The sequence below is a fragment of the Bidens hawaiensis genome, unplaced genomic scaffold, assembly GCF_021521415.1.
Source record: "Bidens hawaiensis isolate Kalapana, Puna unplaced genomic scaffold, B.hawaiensis_p1.1 tig00000955_1, whole genome shotgun sequence".
NCBI lineage: Eukaryota > Viridiplantae > Streptophyta > Magnoliopsida > Asterales > Asteraceae > Bidens > Bidens hawaiensis.
Genome location: NW_027491057.1, coordinates 244490 through 264246, shown reverse-complemented (window position 1 = coordinate 264246; position 19757 = coordinate 244490). Strand labels below are relative to the sequence as shown.

At 34.6% G+C, this 19757-nt stretch overlaps 1 protein-coding gene and 1 pseudogene across 1 annotated transcript; one reads left to right on the top strand and one right to left on the bottom strand.

Moving 5' to 3' along the window:
• The first annotated feature begins 11919 nt into the window (after positions 1 to 11919).
• Positions 11920 to 13720, top strand: LOC143549027 (uncharacterized). Its single transcript, XM_077040046.1, has 2 exons — positions 11920 to 12336; positions 13262 to 13720. Exons 1-2 carry the CDS (start codon positions 11920 to 11922, stop codon positions 13718 to 13720), a joined length of 876 nt encoding a protein of 291 aa, XP_076896161.1.
• A 413-nt stretch (positions 13721 to 14133) lies between these two features.
• Positions 14134 to 17209, bottom strand: LOC143549016 (cyclin-dependent kinase G1-like; annotated as a pseudogene).
• Positions 17210 to 19757: the final 2548 nt, after the last annotated feature.

Below are 19757 nucleotides of genomic sequence, written 5' to 3'. Positions count from 1 at the left end.
CAATAAAATATTTTAATCACTCAGAAGCTGGTAAGCATCGGAACTAAAACAAAAGGGTTAATAAACCTGAGCCTTGCGGTGGTGGTCTCGACTTTGATGGAGGTTACATTCGTTACGGTGCTAAACTAAATAAGAAAAGTCGGTAAAACCTGGTGTTGTCAGTCTCGAGTGTTGTGATGATTCCCAGCTTTAGCCTTAGAAAAATGATAGAATAAAAATTACTTTGATTTAAGAAATGACGTAAATATTTTACAAATCTGTTAGATTTCGTAGTTGACCGAGGGTCAATGGCAGCCTTCGGTCAACATGTTTGAAGATAGCATCCTGAAAGTTAATATTATGGCATAAATAAGTTAATCAGGTTTCAGTTATTCAGAAATATTTCAAATATGAAGCAAAATTTGAAAATTAAAACTTAACTAGCCTTACAATGATTTCAAGTTTATTAATCTCCCTAACTCAGATGGAATAGTAACCAACTTGGAGTACTTCTTAACTGTGGGTTGACTATTTGACTTTGTGTGAGCTAAAGAATTATCTTTTCTTTTACTATCAAAATTGCTTATGCTTTCATCATTTGGTGAATGATTTTCGACGTCACACGATACGCCAACAGATGAATAATTCCTCACTGAATCAAGAGACTGGAAAGGTGGCAACAGATTTTTCACACCATAATTCAAGCAAAGCTGCAAACTTTTATCCGAAAACGGCCAATTACCAGCTATATCCTTGCATCTTGACTTAAAAACATAACCTCTGCAAATGGTTTTCAACAAAATAACTATATGTATTAACTATAATCCAACAATATATGACAAGATTAAACCAATTAAAATATAATGAAGGAACCCCTATATCATATGCGGGCTACAAGAAACAAAAAACGATGCAGTTATGCAAAATAATTTATGTACTTACTTTTCTTTTAATTATACCCCCTTTGGTTTTTAGTTAACAGAGTATTGAATGTCTCTTCAACTGCAAGATTGATATCAAGCAGAAACGTTAGACATTTGATCATATGCTGAAGATAAAAAAAACTTCAGAAGAAAATTGAAATAAACATTAAGATTCACAACAATTAAGCAAAAGATAAGACAATGCATTCTTAATATAAGAACAGGTCGTTAACAGAGTTATAAACAGGTTTTTGAGAATTGGAAATCATTTCAATTACCTCTCGAAATCACCGTATACGCTTCCTTTGTTTCCCTCCCATACTTTTAAGATCTTTCATCATCTTCTTTAACGCAAAGTTCAAAATATTTGTAGACGGGTGTCGATTTCCCTGTATTAAAAAGAAAAAAAAATGAATATAAGATAAACCAAAACAGCAAGATTAAGGGCCAATGAAGAAACGGGGATAAACTGCAGCCGTGCAACCACATTCACAAAAGCAAAGAGAACTAAATTATTTAAAAAAAACGATCATCTTAATGTTTATACATGCTGATGCATCTCTTGTAACTCATCCAACAACTGCTTTATGAGATATACTTTGTGCAGTGAGCATCGAGATATCTTCTAAATACATGAACATCTCATTAGTACATAACATAAGATCATCTTTTCTTGTGCAGAAAAAGCAACATGTTAATCATTGTTATCCTTATCCATATCTTCTACTTCTAATATTTCATCCTCATGTAAAAGAAATGGGGAGCTGTTAACAGACCATTACTAATCAAACAGTGCTTCCTAAAAATCAAACTTAAAATCAGTTTTGAGATTAAAGATAAAACAGGCATCTATTCAATATCATATCAATATATAAATGAAAAAAAACCCTAGAGTAACTTATATTGGGCACATAGGCTATATATAAAACTAAACCCGAACAATAAAATACTATTAACTATAATTAACAAACTACAAATCTGTAATATTTACCTCACACAGTTATAGAACAAGTTGAGAAGATACACACATACACCTAAAAATGTATAAAAGTATTTACCTAACACAGATCCTTTTAGTGGAGCATAGTATGAAAGCTAATCAATAAACTAGTTGTAAATAACTTACCAAAAAACATTAACTGCTAGCCAATAGCCTCAACAAATTGGAACAGATTCATCACTGGAAAACCTGAATTGTAGCATGTAAATCGTTCGATTTAAATTCAGATTCACAAAACATTGTAAAGTTGTGACAGAAACTATTTACAAATCAGACAAAAACGCACAAAGTCCACCGAGCATTTGCCGAATTAAGAGGGTAATATTGTGAGAAAATCATAATATCTCCATCACCAGCTTGACTACCACCTCGATCACCACATTGCCCAACACCTTGATCATCAATATGACCACCACCTCGCCCAATACCCCAAATACTACGAGACCACTACATTGAGTACTACTTCGACCCCCAGACTGCCCAGCACCTCGACCATCAGCTTGAACACTACCTCGATCCATAGTACGTACCATGATAACTACAACAAAAACAAAATCATAGATATTTCATGTATTTATTAAGTAAATGTATACCAGTTCAAATCCTGATAAAGATGTATGATCGTTTAAATGTGACATCAACATCATTGAATACTTCTATTCTCTAGGATGAATTAATCATCAAAATAACCCTTAAAAACCACTAAAGACTCATGTAAAGCTCTAAAACCCTAGAATCATATCCAATTCAGATCCGACAATCACTGAATCACTAGATTTATCTCTACAACCCTAGAATGCGCAATCAATAGATGAACAACAATTCATATCCAAAAATCACTGAATCACTAGATTTAACTCATAATAAACCACAAGTGTTACAGATCAATCAATTATAGCTAATCGGCAATACTAAACAAATGTTCATGAAATCAATAAAAAAAACTAATCGGCAAACTAACCTAACCGATTATACTACTGATTTAACAATCTAACCTAACCGTTTATGCTACTAATTTAACAATCTAACAATAACCGGCAATACTAAACAATCAATTATACTACTGATATAACAATCTAACCTAATCGATTATACCACTGAGCAATCAATATAATCGTTAATACTAACAAATGTTCAATTAACCGATTGTTAGTGAGAGTGAGTAGATGAATTAACGGATTAAGTGGCGGTGATGATCGTCGGAGTGATGTTTACGGAAGCGGTGGCGGTGATCGTTGTGGACGGGAGTAGCGGTGGCGGTGACGGAATAATGAGAAAATGAGCTGATAGTTTAATTTAATTGATAGAAACTTTAGAAATTACACCTTATACTTTTTGATAATTTAATAATATACCCCTACAAGTTTCAAAAACAACGAAGTAACAAACTGATAGTTATATGGAAACTAACTTTTGTGAAATCAGTTTGTTCAGTATGCATTGGGAAGGTTAAAAACACTCCGCAAATCAATAATATATTAATAATATATTATTAATAACCTATTGCTACCGCTAAGACTACAGCCGCAAATCAACTTTTTAAGTAAAAGGTTAAAAAAACTCCGACCGCCTAGCCACCAGTCGCAAAAACTCCGACCGTCTAGCCACCGGTCGCAAAAACTCCGACCGCCTATACACCGGTTGCAAAAAACTCCGACCACCTACCCACCGGTTGCAAAAACTCCGACCGCTAGCTCACCGGTTGCAAAAAACTCCGACCGCCTAGCCACCGGTTGCAAAAAATCCGCCCGCCTAGCCACCGGTTGCAAAAACTTCGACCGCTTAGCCACCGCATCAAGTAATTGGCATTTTTGGTAGCAAATTTGCTAAATCGATCGCTAAATTTGCTACCGGTTTTTTTCGGTAGCAAATTTTGGTGACAATTACTCAATTTTCTAGTAGTGTTTTGTCATAGCCATAGGCTGGTGTTTAAACATTTAAGAAAAAACATGAAGTATATATATGGATATAAATCAAGTATAGTTAATAGTTTATAACATACCAAATATCAAAGAACAACTCATGTGGATAATTAAGAGAAAGCTAGTTATACTTCAACATATAGCCAAAAAAAAGTTATTTATGAATACATAAAAATATTTATATTTTCTAAATAAAATGGTTTTGATGAAACATGAATACAGTTTGATATCCATCAGTTTGGTGGGGTGGTTGGTCAAGGTGGTTTTCTCTAAGGCTTTCCTCCCCGCTGGGGGCGTAAAAACGAGCCGAAGTGAGCCCACGCTCGAGCTTGGCTCTTTTTAACTTATAAGAGCTCGACTCATTTCGAGCTTTTTTCTAAACCACGAGCTCGGCTCGTGAGTTATTTTGGGCTCAACTTGTTTATTATTTATTAATTAATGAATTTATATTGGCTTTTAACTATTATATATATGTGTGTGTGTATTAAGAACCTTTAATGAATCTAAGATCAGCTTAAGCTTATGTAGTGCCTTAAACGAGCTAAAGTTTGCTCAAGCTCAATTGTACAATGTAAAATTAATACATAGAAGTCTAAAATAGAAAAACTTAAAAATACACAAGAGTCGATGGGTCTAAACGAGCTTCTCACACAATAATCAAGCTCGGGTTTTGTAACCATTCATTTTCTCTACCAACAATGATTAATGATAAAAATTTAAGGTCCGGGCTTAGTAAGTATTAAACGGAGGACAAAAAATGGAAATTTATTAATGTGAACCTCATTTTCTTTCTCTTTAATGATGACCATGTGAAGTTAAGAGTCAATGGAGTTGGTTAGCTTTAATTCCATTAAAACACATAACAGAAAATAAGTTGTAATAATTTCAACACGAAAGGACGTTTAGATGGATCTATTGACCATTGTAGTTACTAGTTAGTTGTCAATGGTGTGGGCCATATGGCATTTTTTTCAAAAAATTGACTTAGTAGCTGGTCTAAAATAATAATATATTTTTAATAACGAGAAATAGATTACATTTCTTGAATTTCAATTTGTTAAAATATTCTAAGAGTAAAGTGCGGTTTTTTTTAGAGTTTCATTTTCGTTACAATTTTTATCCATGTGGTTTGTCAAAATCTGCTATTTTAGTCTAAAATATGTTTAACGAGACGGACGAAAATTACAACAAAAATGAAACTGTAGAAACAAAAATAACAAGGTTTACATTTTTTGACAAAAATGACCAATTTAAACAAACCACAAGAATAAAAACGGCAATTTACCCCTCTTATAAAATTTTCATATTTATTTAAGATTAGTATTGTGATTTTTAAGCGGATAATTTAAAGAGAATATTGTTATTCAGCTAGCCAACTCCCTTATGAACTAGTCACTAATTTCTTAGACCTTGCACGGGATACGGGCATGGCACAAAAATTTGATATTTTTATTTGAAAAAAAAAATACAGGGGCTAAAAACTGAATTACTAAAAACAAAAAAATATTTAAAAAAAATAATTTTTAATATTTCTTAATACTTTCCAAAAAACCAAAAGTATTGAAAAGTAACCTTACATTCAACATAAAACTTAAAATTATCAAAACTTAAAAACTTTGGTTAGTTTGGTCCTCTCCTTTAGGGGGTTTCATCACTAGCTAGGGCTTTCGAATCAAAGCATTGGCATCTACAACCAATAAGAAGTAAATTGTTGATAAGGTTGTATGTTGTGGTTGTCGACTTTTAGTTATAGAGTCACGTCATTGTCACGTAGGCAGTGTGGCAATAACTTGTAACCAATAAGAAGTAAAAATAGCCGTTTTTTGACCGGTTAGGGTACAGGAACCGGTTTAGGAACAGGTTCCTGTACCCTAACCGGTCAAAAAACGGCTATTTTTGACCCCAACGGTCAAAAAACGGCCAAAAAAAAACGGCCAAAAAAACGGTTAGGAACCGGTTCCGGTTCCAGAACCGGTTCCGGTTCGGTTCCGGTTCGGTTCCGGTTCCTACCCGCCCCCACTCAGAAATGCAAGAACCGGTCACGGATCATCGGGTTGAATCAGATAGGGTCCGGTTCCTACAAAAAACGGGTAAGAACCGGTTCGGGTCCGGTTCGGTTCCACCGGTTCCGGTTCCAGAACCGGTTTATTTGATCATCTCTACAGTGCCCAATAAACTTGAGAATTTTGTGTTAAAAGCCCATTTAGTGAATACAACAGCCGGAGCCCGGAAGGTTAAGAGCATTGGAGTCCTCTCATTTCTTCTCATTTTCCTTATTTTACTTAGTATATCACATCACTATTACATTAATATTTTCATTGTTTTCTCGGTTTTTTCCCGTCTCCCCCAAAATCACGATGTCATCCAACTTTTTCCTATTTTTCTTATTTCTTCCGAAAACACAAAACGACTCAAACATGTAACTAGAAGAAACCGGCTTGTACATCCTGAGAGCATTCACATTCAGTTCCCTACTTACCTATCATATGGGGAGATTTCAAATGAGAACCCCTTTGAGTTTTAAGAACTCGAAAGAACTCAGTGTAACGATTTTTCTTTCGACTTTTTTTTACACATGCGTAATATGTAGGTTACATATTTGTGAAAAAATTACAAAATTTTTTACGCATCGAATCGACTTGTTACACTTACATCTTTATTCTCTCTCCTACTTTGACTTTTTTGCTAGATTTAATCTCAACCACATATTCCAACCCATTTACACATTTAATTAAATGGGTTGGAATATGTGGTTGAGATTAAATCTAGCAAAAAAGTCAAAGTATGAGAGAGAATAAAAATGTAAGTGGTTACACTAACTTTTACGTCCGTTACACATGTGTAAAAAGTCGACTCGGTGCGTAAAAAATTGTGTAATTTTTTTACGTGTATGTAACTTACATATATTACGCATGTGTAAAAAAAATTCGAAAAAAAAATCGTTACACTGAGTTCTTTCGAGTTCTTAAAACTCAAAGGGGTTCTTAATTGAAATCTCCCATATATATATATATATATATATATATATATATATATATATATATCATACATGAGACATATGGAAATTAAGACACATACTTTTTAAGTAATTTACAAATTGTAAAATACAAGATACATTTTGTAAAGCATGTAAGATATGGACAAACTTGTTATTATAAAATATATGCATAGAAAAAGTTACAACACTGTCCCCTTAACTTTACTCAACCTTTGTAAATTTAAAAAATAGTTACAACTTTGAACCTTCATCTTTATCAATGTATTCCTTTTGATTTTAATTGTAACCCCAACTTCTCTCCAACGATCATAACTTGTTCATACGTTAATATATTTTTAAAAAAATTGCACCATAAAAATGAACATTTTATTGTCTTTAATTTGGGTATGGTATTGCTATAGTTTTTTCAATTAAAAAAATTTAGCACGTTACGTATGGGCATTCACTATTCGGTTTTAATGGTTTTTAAGTTAAACCGTGAGCCAAACCGTTAGCTCGATTTTTTTATCATTGAAAACCGAAACTGAACCGTTGAAAATTTAAATTGAATCGTTGCTAACAGTTTGGTTTCACGCATTGAGCTTCAATAATAAGTTTCCAGTCCTGCCCGATTTTATATGGCCAATTTTTGGTATAAATCATAAACCAAACCGTTTTCTATGGTTTGAACATTTAGAAACCGGTTGACCAAAAATAGGTGATTGGTTTAAGCGTTTTCAAGGTTTTTAACGAACCTTGAACATCCATAATTGTTACATGATTATTAGGATTTTTGTATCCCGTCGCATCGCGCAGGCACCTTTCTAGTACACACACACTAGCTTTAGAGCACGTGTAGCACACGAGATGATCCAAATAATAAAATTATAAATAAAGCAAATAAGTACATACTGTATATGGAAAAATGATTACATCTATGATTATATCTATACTATGTATACATAAATTGATTTTATTTATATCAGAAAATGATTTTTTTCAAAACAAAAATGAACTTAATTAAAAATAATAATAACGCAAGTGCCAAAACATACCTGAGAATGGTCCATCTATTGGAAATTTGATTCTCAGTATCATATATATATATATATATATATATATATATAATTGATAGAATTTTAGTTATGAACCAATTTCAAAAAAGTAAATCTACACCATGAAAATGATTTTTATAATTTTGAGGGGGCTTCTCGACTTGCCATAATGACAAACATAAAAATAACACGTTAACCTGTTCAGTTTTGCTTCACTTGAGCATAATTTTGTGTGACATGTTTTACACAATACATTTTAATCACTATTAAAAGGAAAATTCAATGCTGACACAAATGTTTCAAATTTTGTAAAAGTTAGAAGTATTGATATGCCTGAAGGTAGCATGTCGAAAGTGTTCGCCGTCTTTTCTTAAATTTTAATAGTTACGGGAAAAATAGTCAATTATCCAAATCCCGAATCTTTTCATTATTTCCAAAAAAGTCATTGACAATAAATTAGAAATCACGTTTAAAATTCTAACTATTTTTTTTTTACATTTTCAAGTCAAAACTTTGAACCAATAACAAATTTAATGATAAATCTCCTTGTATTCTCAACCTTTTAATAATACTCATAGTATCCCTTTTTGACCAGTAACAAATTTTGAGCCAAATGTAATTAACTTGTGCCACACAATCTATTTACTAACTTTTGACTCGTAACAATCAAATTTAAGTCCCACAAAAAACCTGAAACAATCATTGATAAAAAAATGAGAAACTGACTATGATAAACTTTATTATATATGAAAGTGAATGGTATATATTATTACATTTTAACATATATATAATTTAGTAAATTAACTGAAAAAATAATTGATAGATTTAAAGCATATATTTATAATTTATAAGAATATTTATTTTTATAAAAATGTATAGTATATATAATAAAATAGAGTTTAAAGGAAAGTGAATAATTTAATCATGTTATAGATATAATATAAATTGTGTGTAAAAGGAAACTAAATAATTATTGATCTATAACATAATTATTAGTTTGGAGAGAAAAAGTTATGAGGTTTAACCACAAAGTGACACGCGTCCACAGTTATTTTACTTTATTAGAATAGGTAGATATATATATATATATATATATATATATATATATATATATATGGGAGTGATCTTTTGAGAACCTTGTTGAGTTTTAAGAACATAAGAACTTCATTCTTGACCACGTATTTAATTATATAGATTAGATTATGTGGTTGATATTAAATGTGATTAAAAAATTAAAGTATGAGAGAGAATAAAGATGTACACTGATTACATAGCTTTAAACGCCCGTTACACATATGCAATAAGTCGTCTCGGTGCGTAAAAAATTATGTAATTTTTTTACGTATATGTAACATACATATATTACGTATGTCTAAAAAATTAAAAAAAAAATTGTTTCGTTGAGTTCTTTCGAGTTCATAAAACTTAAAGTGGTTCTAATTTGAAATATTCCCTATATACACACACACACACACACACATATATATAAATATATATCATATAATTACACTAAAAGTTACTACAATTTCTCTCCTTTTCAATAAAATAAATTAAATAATACACTTTTATATTTTTATCATTATCATTTCTTTATCATTCACTCACAATCATTTTTAGAAAATATTAAAATATTATACTGTGTGAACAGTGAACATCAAATTTAACTTTCTCGTATAACAATTTTCTCTCTCCTCTACTTACAACCACTTGTAACCATACCATATGATTTACAAATTTCCGTCACATATTTTTAAGAAATAGGTTGAGAACGCTCTGATTTCCATAAAAAAATAAAAAAAAGGAACAAACCATGAGACGGTATTCCCAGCCGGATCCATTTTTCTCCGCTCTGTTCCCGAGTTTCATGTAAGGAGGGAAATAAATGAAAGAAAATGATGGAAAGGAATTGTTGTGTTTCCGAGTTTCATTTAAGAAAGGAAAGAACAAAATGTGTTCCCGAGTTTCATTAAAGGAAAGGAAAGATTGGTAAAATAAAGAGTAAATGGTAGATTATCTCTTTCCTTTTAAGATGGGATGTTTTCCGAGTTAAATTAAGGAGAAAAAGGAAAGGAATTATTTCCTTTCTTTTCTTTTCATTTTCACTTCCTTAACTCTTTTCCTTTCCATTCAGTTATTTTCAATTTGAAAAGAAAACAAACTCACCCATTTTGCCCTTTATTTACCTTATCTTTTCTTTCATTTCCTTTAATGAAACTCAGAAACACACATTTCTTTGTTTCTTTCCCTTCCTTCCTTTACGTTGTGTTCCCGAGATCACTTAACAAAGAAAGGAAAGGAATTGAAAGATTTTCCTTTCCTTTATATTCTTTTCCTTTCCTTTCTTTTCTTTCCTACCAATTTCTTCCAATTTGGAAGGAAAGAGATACCACCTAATTTACTCTACATTTCCCTTTCCTTCCTTTTCATTTCCCTCCTTTACGCTCTGTTCCCAAGTTTCATTTAACAAGGGAAAGGAAAGAAAATGAAGGGATGGAAAGAAAATGTTGTGTTCCTGAGTTTCATTAAAGGAAAGAAAGAACAATAAGTGTGTTACCGAGTTTCATTAACACTGTGTTCCCAAGTCTCATTGACGAGAGAAAGGAAAGGAAATGAAGAGTTTTCCTTTCCTTTCTTTTCTCTTTCTTTTCCCTCCTATTTCCTTTCTTCCCACACTTTCTTTCCTTTCAATTCTTTCCAAATTGGAAAGAATCTAATCACCTTCATTTTACACTATATTTCTCTTATTTTTCTCTTCCTTTCCTTTAATGAAACTTGGGAACACATATATTCTTCAATCTTTTCCTTTTTCTCCTTAACTCTCTGTTCCCGAGTTTCATTTAACAAGGGAAAGGAAAAGAAATGAAGGGATGGAAAGAAAATGTTGTGTTCCTGAGTTTCATTAAAGGAAGGAAAGAACAATAAGTGTGTTCCCGAGTTTCATTAAAGGAAAGAAAGCAAAGGAAAGGAAAAGAAAATGAAGGGTTTTATAGTGTTATTTCTTTCTTTCCATTTTGAAAGGAATTGAATGGATGGAAAGGAAAGGAAAATGAATGAAAGGAAAGGAAAATGAAAAGAAAGGAAATGAATGGAAATGTTTTCATTTCCTTTCCTTTCCTTAGTTAAATGAGCTCGAGAATGAAACTAGGGAACACAACTTAATCATATTTCCTTTCCTTTCCTTCATAAAAAAAACTTAGGGACACAACTTTGCTAGTTTCATTTATTTTCCTTTCCTTTCCATCCATAAGCATTCTACCTCTTTTTCTTTATTCTTTTCCTTTCTTTAATGAGACTCGGGAACACAGGAGAGAAAGAAAAAGAAAAAAAGGAATAGAAAGGAAAGAAAAATATTCATTTCTCTCCTTAACGCTGTGTTCCCGAGTTAAATTAAGGAGAGAAAGGAAAGGAATTCATCTCCTTTCCTTTCTTTTCATTTTCACTTCCATAACTCATTTTCTTTCCTTTCCATTTAAATCTTTCCAATTTGGAAAGAAAACAAACTCACTCATTTTACCCTTTATTTGCATTATCTTTCCTTTCCTTTCCTTTCTTTTCTTTCCTTAAATGAAACTCAGGAACACACATTTCCTTGTTTCTTTTCCTTTCCTTCCTTTAATGAAACTTGGTAACACAACACTCTACCTCTTTCTCTTCATTTCATTTCCTTTCCTTTCTCTCCTTTAATGAGACTCGGGAACAAGGTGTAAATAAACTTGGAAACATTGCATGTCAACTAGGGATGAGCTCGGTACCGGTACTGAAAATCCCGATCCCGAAAATCGTAAAGTTTTGTTACCGGTACCGGTATTTAAGGTAAAATTCGAAAAATATCGGTACCGGTACCGTACTAGTCCTGAAAACTCAAAACCTTGATACCGATTTCGATACCAATATAGATTCGGTACCATATCAATTTTTGCTCATCCCTTAGTCAGCGGTGCAGATGATCGTTTTGAAAAATCAAAAGTTAAAAGTTACTTAAAAATTAAAATTGTAAATGCCTTCCCAGTATCCAACTTACCATCCCCAATGTTCATTTTCACATTCTCCAACCTCACCCACCATGACAACACCACCACCAGAAACCAACTCATCATCTCTTCAGCAACCACTAACCGACTCCAACAACCACACAACCACCGACTCACCACTACACCTAGCATTGAACAAACTCGAATCCTTCCTAAACCTCCTCGGCTTCTGCCAATACACTCCACTAACCACCACACTCTCCTGGATATCATTCCTCATAATCGGAGTAATAACGCCGCTGCCGCTGATCCTTTACTCCGACTACTCCAAGTACCAAATCAAACGCTTTGAACTCGAGGTTATTCTTTCACAGGCCGTCGTTGCCGCCATATCTCTGCTTTGTGTTTCTCATAATTTGAGAAAGTACGGCGTCCGGAAGCTTCTGTTTGTTGATTGTCACGACGCTTACGCTGTTCTGTATCCGCAGCTTTATATCCAGAAGATTTATGTAAGCTTCAGGTTTTTATTTCTATGTAAAGCGGCTCGCGAGTTGGTTGAGATCGGCTCGCACAAAAGCTTAGACATGAGGTTATATAATTTTTTATTTAGTGTATATTTGTTTAATAATTAATTGTATGTTTTAAGTTATGGTAAAAACAACTAATAATATACCAGATATGTGTAATTATACATAGATAAAAGTAACTATAAATGCATATAAATTAAATGATTAATAATAAACGAGCCGAGTTTGAGGTTAAAACCTACTCATGAGAATTTAAAAAATATAGCTCAAAGTAAGATGAGTGGAGCAAAGAGCTCAATATTTGAAAATAGAACTTGAAATAAGCCGAGCTCAAGTTTGAGCTCACTGTTAGTTAAACGAGCCGAGTTCAAGCCTAGTTGAGCTTGGGCTCGGCTCGACAGTCAGCTCGTTTACACAGAGCTTGAAAACCTACTCACGAGCCAAACTTGAGTTCTCTGTAAGTTAAACGAGCCGAGCTTGAGCTCTCTAGAAGTTAAACGAGCCGAGCTCGAGTTTGAAAAACTACTCACGAGGGAGCTCAAGCTTTAAAAATAGAGCTTGAAACAAGCCGAGCTGGAGCTCTTTGTAAGTTAAACAAGCCGAGTTCAAGCCTAGTCGAGCTCAGGCTTGGCTCGGCTCAATTCGTGTAAGCTCAAGCTTAAGCTTGAAACGAGCCGAGCTCAGAATCAGGTCGACTGGTTTGCACCCCTAAAAATGACCTATGTTAAGCTGACAAAGATTAATGAACTCTACTGAACAAAGTTATCATGAAGAAGATTTAAATGTAGTCTAGGTTTGTGTGAAGGATCTCTATTTTTATTTGAATTTCAAGGTACTACGTACATGTTGGCTAGAACTGCTACAGTTGAATTAAGATTGAAAATAACATGATGCAAATGATTTTTAGGACTTTTTCCGAGGGCTGGGGGTGTGGTTATTGGTATGTTTCTTATTGAAGACGGCTCGTGAGGCCGCTCGAGTTGTTTATCTGCCTCATGATTCATGGTGGCTGCCTGCAGTGACTCTTCTGGCTTCACTTGTAACCTGGGCGTACTCGGCCATAGTGTTCTTATCAGGCACTGCTTTGTTTAATTTGGTAGGAAATTTACAAGTGATTCGGATTGAAAACTATGGCAAGATTCTGGAAAGAGACTTGGATGTTTCTGTTTATATTGAAGAGCACACGCGTCTCGCTTATTGTTTATCGAAAATAAGCCACTGGTTTCGAGCTTTCCTTCTTCTGGAGTTCTTGGTTGTGACCGCGTGCCAGTTTTCAGCTCTGTTACAGACCACTGAAAACCAGGGAATTATTAACTTCATCGACACTGGTGATTTTGCTGTAAGTAAAGCTTCAACATGGTTATAATATAAAATAGAGTTAAGTGCCATTTTGGTACCTGTGGTTTGACCAACTATGCAACTTTAGTACCTATACTTTATTTTATGCAAATGACTACCCCAGTTTCAAAAACTTGCATTTTTAGTACTTTTTTTTAACTCCGTCTATTTTATCAGTTAAGTCAAGGGTACTTTGGTAATTTTGTAATTTTCTTAATTTTTTCTTTTCTTTTAAATGCCTTCCCCCTTTTAAATGCCGGCGACATTCACCCCCACCGGAAGTCCACTGCCGGAAACTACTTCAGCTCGTCAGCGAACGCACTAGGTTTGGCGGAAATGTTAGTGAACTCCATCGTCGTCGTCGCTTCGTACTGATCCATCATAAGCCTAATCCGTCGCTGCTTGTTCTTCTCCACCGTTGTCGGATACTGTGGCGGAACCCTAGCCGCCATCATCATCGTCATCGCCACCAGTTGAACCAATAGCGGCGGCGGCGGTGACAAACCTAGTATCCGACAATGGTGGAGAAGAACGACCATGGTGGTTCAATTGACAGTATCCGACAATTGAACCACCAGATTGTCGCCGCTGCTGGTTCAATTGGTGGCGATGACTATAGCGGCTAGGGTTCCGCCACAGTATCCGACAACGGTGGAGAAGAACGAGCAGCGACAGATTAGGCTTATGATGGTTCAGTACGAAGCGACGACGACGATGGAGTTCACGAACATTTCCGGCAAACCTGGTGCGTTCGCTGACGAGCTGAAGTAGTTTCCGGCAGTGGACTTCCGGTGGGGTTGAATGTCGCCGCCATTGAAAAGAGGGGGGGAGGCATTTAAAAGAAAGAACAAATTAAGAAAATTACCAAAGTACCCTTGACTTAACTGATAAAATAGACGGAGTTAAAAAAAAGTACTAAAAATGCAAGTTTTTTGAAACTGGGTTAGTCATTTGCATAAAGTATAGGTACTAAAGTTGCATAGTTGGTCAAACCACAGGTACCAAAATGGCACTTAACTCTATAAAATATTAACTTATATTGTTTAAACTTGTTCTTAAATAATGAAATCAAATTCATGCAGGTGTTATCGATTCTTCAGCTTGTAGGAATCACACTTTGTTTATCTGCAGCTGCAAAGATCTCACACAGAGCTCAAGGGCTTGGATCAGTTGCGTGTAGATGGCATGCACTAGTAACATGCGACTCGAATGATGCTTCTGGAATATCAATTGATAGTAAGAACATGGAAGCTGCTACTAGCTCAATGAGCCTTGATATTTCAGAGAGTGAGCTCGAGCCGAGTGATTTTGTGCCATTTGCTATTCATAACCGATTCGCTTCTTCCACGTCATCATATCACAAGAGACAATCATTTGGTATGTGCTAACATGTTATTATTTCTCTAGATTCCATTCAATTCCAATTTTATTTAAAAATGACTTGAGCTATGTTTTGCAGTCACGTATGTGCAATCAAACACAGGTGGATTTACTGTTTTTGGATGGATCATTGACAGAATGCTAATCAACACCATATTCTTCATTGAGCTATCACTAATCTTTTTTGTGCTTGGCAAGACCATCACTATTACACTCAGGTAGAATGATGGCCAGACATATGCTTCTGTTAGTGTGCTGTCGCCTGTCAAGGTCTCAGTAGGTATAATCTTTACCATATATTAACTATATATTTAAACGAAAACTGATCTTAGGCTCTAGTATAAGCAAGATGTACCATGATTCCATGAACACTAGCATTTTTATTTTTATTCCAAGTTTGTAAAAGCAAGATGTACTATTGAATAGACAACAAAGTAATATAACCAAGTCATACCATAAAGATCATGGATGCTGTTTTACACTAAAAGTTTAAAGAGGTGAAATTTATTTACAAATCCTAACATGTTCAGCAGGAAGAGGAGCCTTGCGAAACCATCCATGGTCAAGGGCATATGTGGTTTGTTAGACAACAGCTTGGGCATTAATCCATTATACAACCCACTGACCACATGTCAATGCAGTTGAATAGCTTTACATCCCCAAAAGTAGTTCAGGCGCCCTGTACCGCAGTGTAACCACCACTGGAGTATAAGTTTAGATGGACTCACCTATTGGCGGGACAGCCCAAAGTCGCATGTCTTCAACTCACCGTTGTTCAGAAGCAAAAGCTTGATGTCTTTAAATCTCTGTGCATAACAAAGTTGTCATGAAGATAACACACACCCTCCAAAGTTTTATCATAAGGCGTTTAACCTCGCTCTGATTAAACAGCTGTCTCATACGATCCATATATTCTTTAAGTTCGTGATTTAACATACTCCATAACCATATCAGCACCATCATAATCATCTGTAAGGACTTCCTTTAGTTCTACTAGGGACGAGTGTTGTAAACTACCAAGAATATTTATCTCCCTTAAATTGGTTACAGGAAACTATATTCCATAAGTTCCTCAATTTATTCGGTTTTCTTATCTCTAGTTTTGTGAGCAACACCATAAGTTCCTTCACTGATCTCCCTCGATCTCTCAAATTCAAGCATGTTTCTACTTTCTACAGCTCGGACATATGCTAGCATCTTCATCACCAACATTCTCTTGATCTTCACTGAATGAATCTAAAAGGAGGTCATCTTCGGTTGACAAAGAAGACACGCTCTCTTTGTGCTTGAACTTTACACTTTGGGGGCTTGAATTTGTTAAATCTGATTCGAACTGTGGCTAGTCTCTAAGAGCCCGCTTTGATTTGGATAAATTGTGTACCTCAATATATTCTCCATCTTCATTCTCGGTTTCTTGATCATTCTCTTCGGGAGTTCTTGAGCTTGGAATTCTGACATCATCTAAAATATTAGAAACAACAGATAACAGAAGAAACTTCACACTCACTTTCAGCAGCAACTGAACCGCCTTTAAAGCTCCGGAAACCTGTATGATGTATTCTCTTGATAGATCCAGAAATTGATCCATTTTTAGAACCATTAATGGATCCATTTCTTCTGTAATCACTGATTCTACCACCTAAATTTTTATGAAAAATCAGTGCTGGTTCGGTCAAGATAGTGATCACAACGGCTTCTGTGAGAATGGGATTCGTCTATGTCGTCCTGCCACCATAACTAGTAGCACGAACGGATTTTAAACAACCAACAATCTAATCCAAATAACAGAACAAAAGATCATAACTAAAACCCCCACATGGCCACAAGTTGTGGTGTACAAACCAAGTATTTCCAGGAACCGATTCCGGTTATGGTAACAAAAGTCAAAACCAGGTTGGGTAGGAGCCGTTTCTGGGAATAGTTGGGTATTTGACCGGGTTTTCCAGGTTTCGGGTAGGGTCGGGTCAGGTTTGACCGGGTATTTCCGGTTTTGGTTCCTGGGAGAAACCTAATATCAGGTCGTCCCCGTGGATTGGGTACGGGTAGGAACCGGTTCCGGATCGGGTACACTGAGTCGGGTCCAGAACTGGGTATTTTGTGCACCTGTAGGCTCTAGCAACAGGCCCACAAGTTTCATTGTTGTTGGGCTTTACAAACGAGCTTCTGTATTTTTCATTGATATATTGGGCTTTATGTTTCTCATTGCCTCATTGGGCTTTTGTAAAATTATTTTGACAGTTCGCATATACTAAAACTTGTGCAAATATTTGGGTTTCTCATTGTTGGTATTGTTAATACAACGAAAACTCTTTGAAAAACACTATAAAAACCGCGAAGTTCTTGTTCAATCTTATCAGTTGCAATCCTCATGATTCATAATTTAACAAACCTGATTTTACATAAATTTTGGATATATAGCACGATTACAATGTCAATGTTCATACGATTCTTAAAAAGAGACGGATCTACCTTGAAAACGCGAATTGGATTTTAATAATCACAACTTAATGCAGTTAGCCTATAATAATCTCAACTTAAAAAATAGATGTCCTCGGTCCCAACTTTCACACAATTTGTTTTCATTGGACCTTTGTTAAAAAAAACTTAACGACATTAAGTTTTTTTCAAATTTCGAATTGATGTTTTAAGGCTTTCGATCGGAATGAGGATACGAATCGATTGATGTAAAACTTATCTCGAAACAGTGCTCCAAACAGCTTGATTTTTGTTAATTAAAATTTAAAAGTACATCCCAGAATTGAAGTATCCTTTAGTCGTCTGGACCGTCGTTTTAAGATAAGTTTTACATAAGTCGACTCATATTCTCGATCTGAACGAAAGCCCTAAAACATCAATTTGAAATTTGAAAAAAACTTAACGGCGTTAAGTGTTTTTTAGCGGGAGTCCAATGAAAACAAACAGTGTGAAAGTTGGGACCGGTGGCAACTATTTTCTAAGCTGGGATTATTATCGACCAACTGCATTAAGTTAGAATTATTAAAATCCAATTTCCCCACTGAAAATCTTTTCAAAGACAGGATAGACATGAATCTAACTTACACACACACAGTTGAGATCTGCAGGATCACTGATTATTATGGACAAATACCTCATTGTCAACAACAATTTTTATGTCCCAAAAATTAAAGAAGCTTATGACTCCCTTACATTTAGGTTCTTAGTTATATAGAAGGATTAATTGCATGCAACACGTTTATACCTTTATTTAGGTTCTTAGCTATATATAGAAGGATTGCATGCAACACGTTTATGCCTTTTTTTTTACAACTTTTTGTAACACCTAATTCCATCTTTACCTTGAATTTTCCTTTTAAAAGGCCAACATATTAGAGAAAACGGGACTAGTCACAGATAGCAAGCAACCTGGACATTATACACGAAAGTCACAAAAACGAAAAAAAAAAGTTTAAGCTAAAAGACACCTTACAAGGGAAAGTTAACAAAATTAAATCTACATAATTTCTCTCAATCCAATGATGATGATCTTCTGCTCGGTGTTTCACCCATAGGAAGGAGGTGATTTTAATCATATTATTCTTTGATTTCCAAATCATCCAACAAGTCACCAGGGAAATCGCTTGTGCCGCCCATCATTTTGTTGACTTGCTTATATGCTTACCCGCAGTGGAGAAGCTTGGGCTTAATCACGGAGGTGACCGAATTCACAGACCCAAAAATTTTCGGGTCGGCGATTTGGTTCGTGCCTGTGATTCGGTACGGGTCGGATCAAACAATATGACACCTATGTATCTAATTTTTCTTTACTCATTCAAACAATTGTTCTTATAATAATAAATAAACAAAAAAAACAATATAATTTTTTAACCAACAAAGACATAAAATATTCATGATAATGCGAGAGGAAGGGTGGGTATCTAAAAGAAGAATTACAAAGCAAACCGGCTTACTAGTTGAAGCTCTATGACGTTTACTCGTTTGTTCATCATCCTTTTTTTTGTAAAAATAATAAATAGTATCTTGTTTTCTCATGATTTACCTAATTAAAAAGATTCAATATGATTGAGTAAAACTAAAATTTCACCATACAATACCAAACTTAGTTGATCAATTTGCCCAAATCCCCAATTCCACAATTGCAAACCCTAATTTTATAATCGTTGAACATCAATCAATATAAATGGAGTACAATGTTTAACAACAAAACAAAGGTGAATTATTACCTTGCCGACAGCAGCTGAGCAAAGGGTGGTGAGTGGTGGACGACGATGGTCTCTTGTGGTAGGAACAGGGGTGCAGGTGAGCACTTGAGGTATCAGTTTGATTATTTTCCAAACCCTAATCAAAATTGCAATCCCCATTCTTATTATTTTTGTTTACGCAAGTTTTTATTTTTACTAATAGCCCCCTTCAATTTCAAGTTTTATAAAAATAAAGCTTTAACTATTCAACTACTATTTTGTAAATTTTGTTTATAAAAACTTCAAAGTTTTATAAAAAAATATCAAATGATTGGGTATTATATATAAAAAAATCAATGGTGACCATTAGCTTTTTGAAAAAATAAATCGGGGTGACCGCGCTTAATATAAAATTTTTTGAGAAAATCATGATGTTTATCCTATTAACAGAAAAAACGGCAGTAACCGGGACCAGGGTCCCAGTCCCCCAAGAAGCTGCACCCCTGCTTACCGGAAATTCTAGCA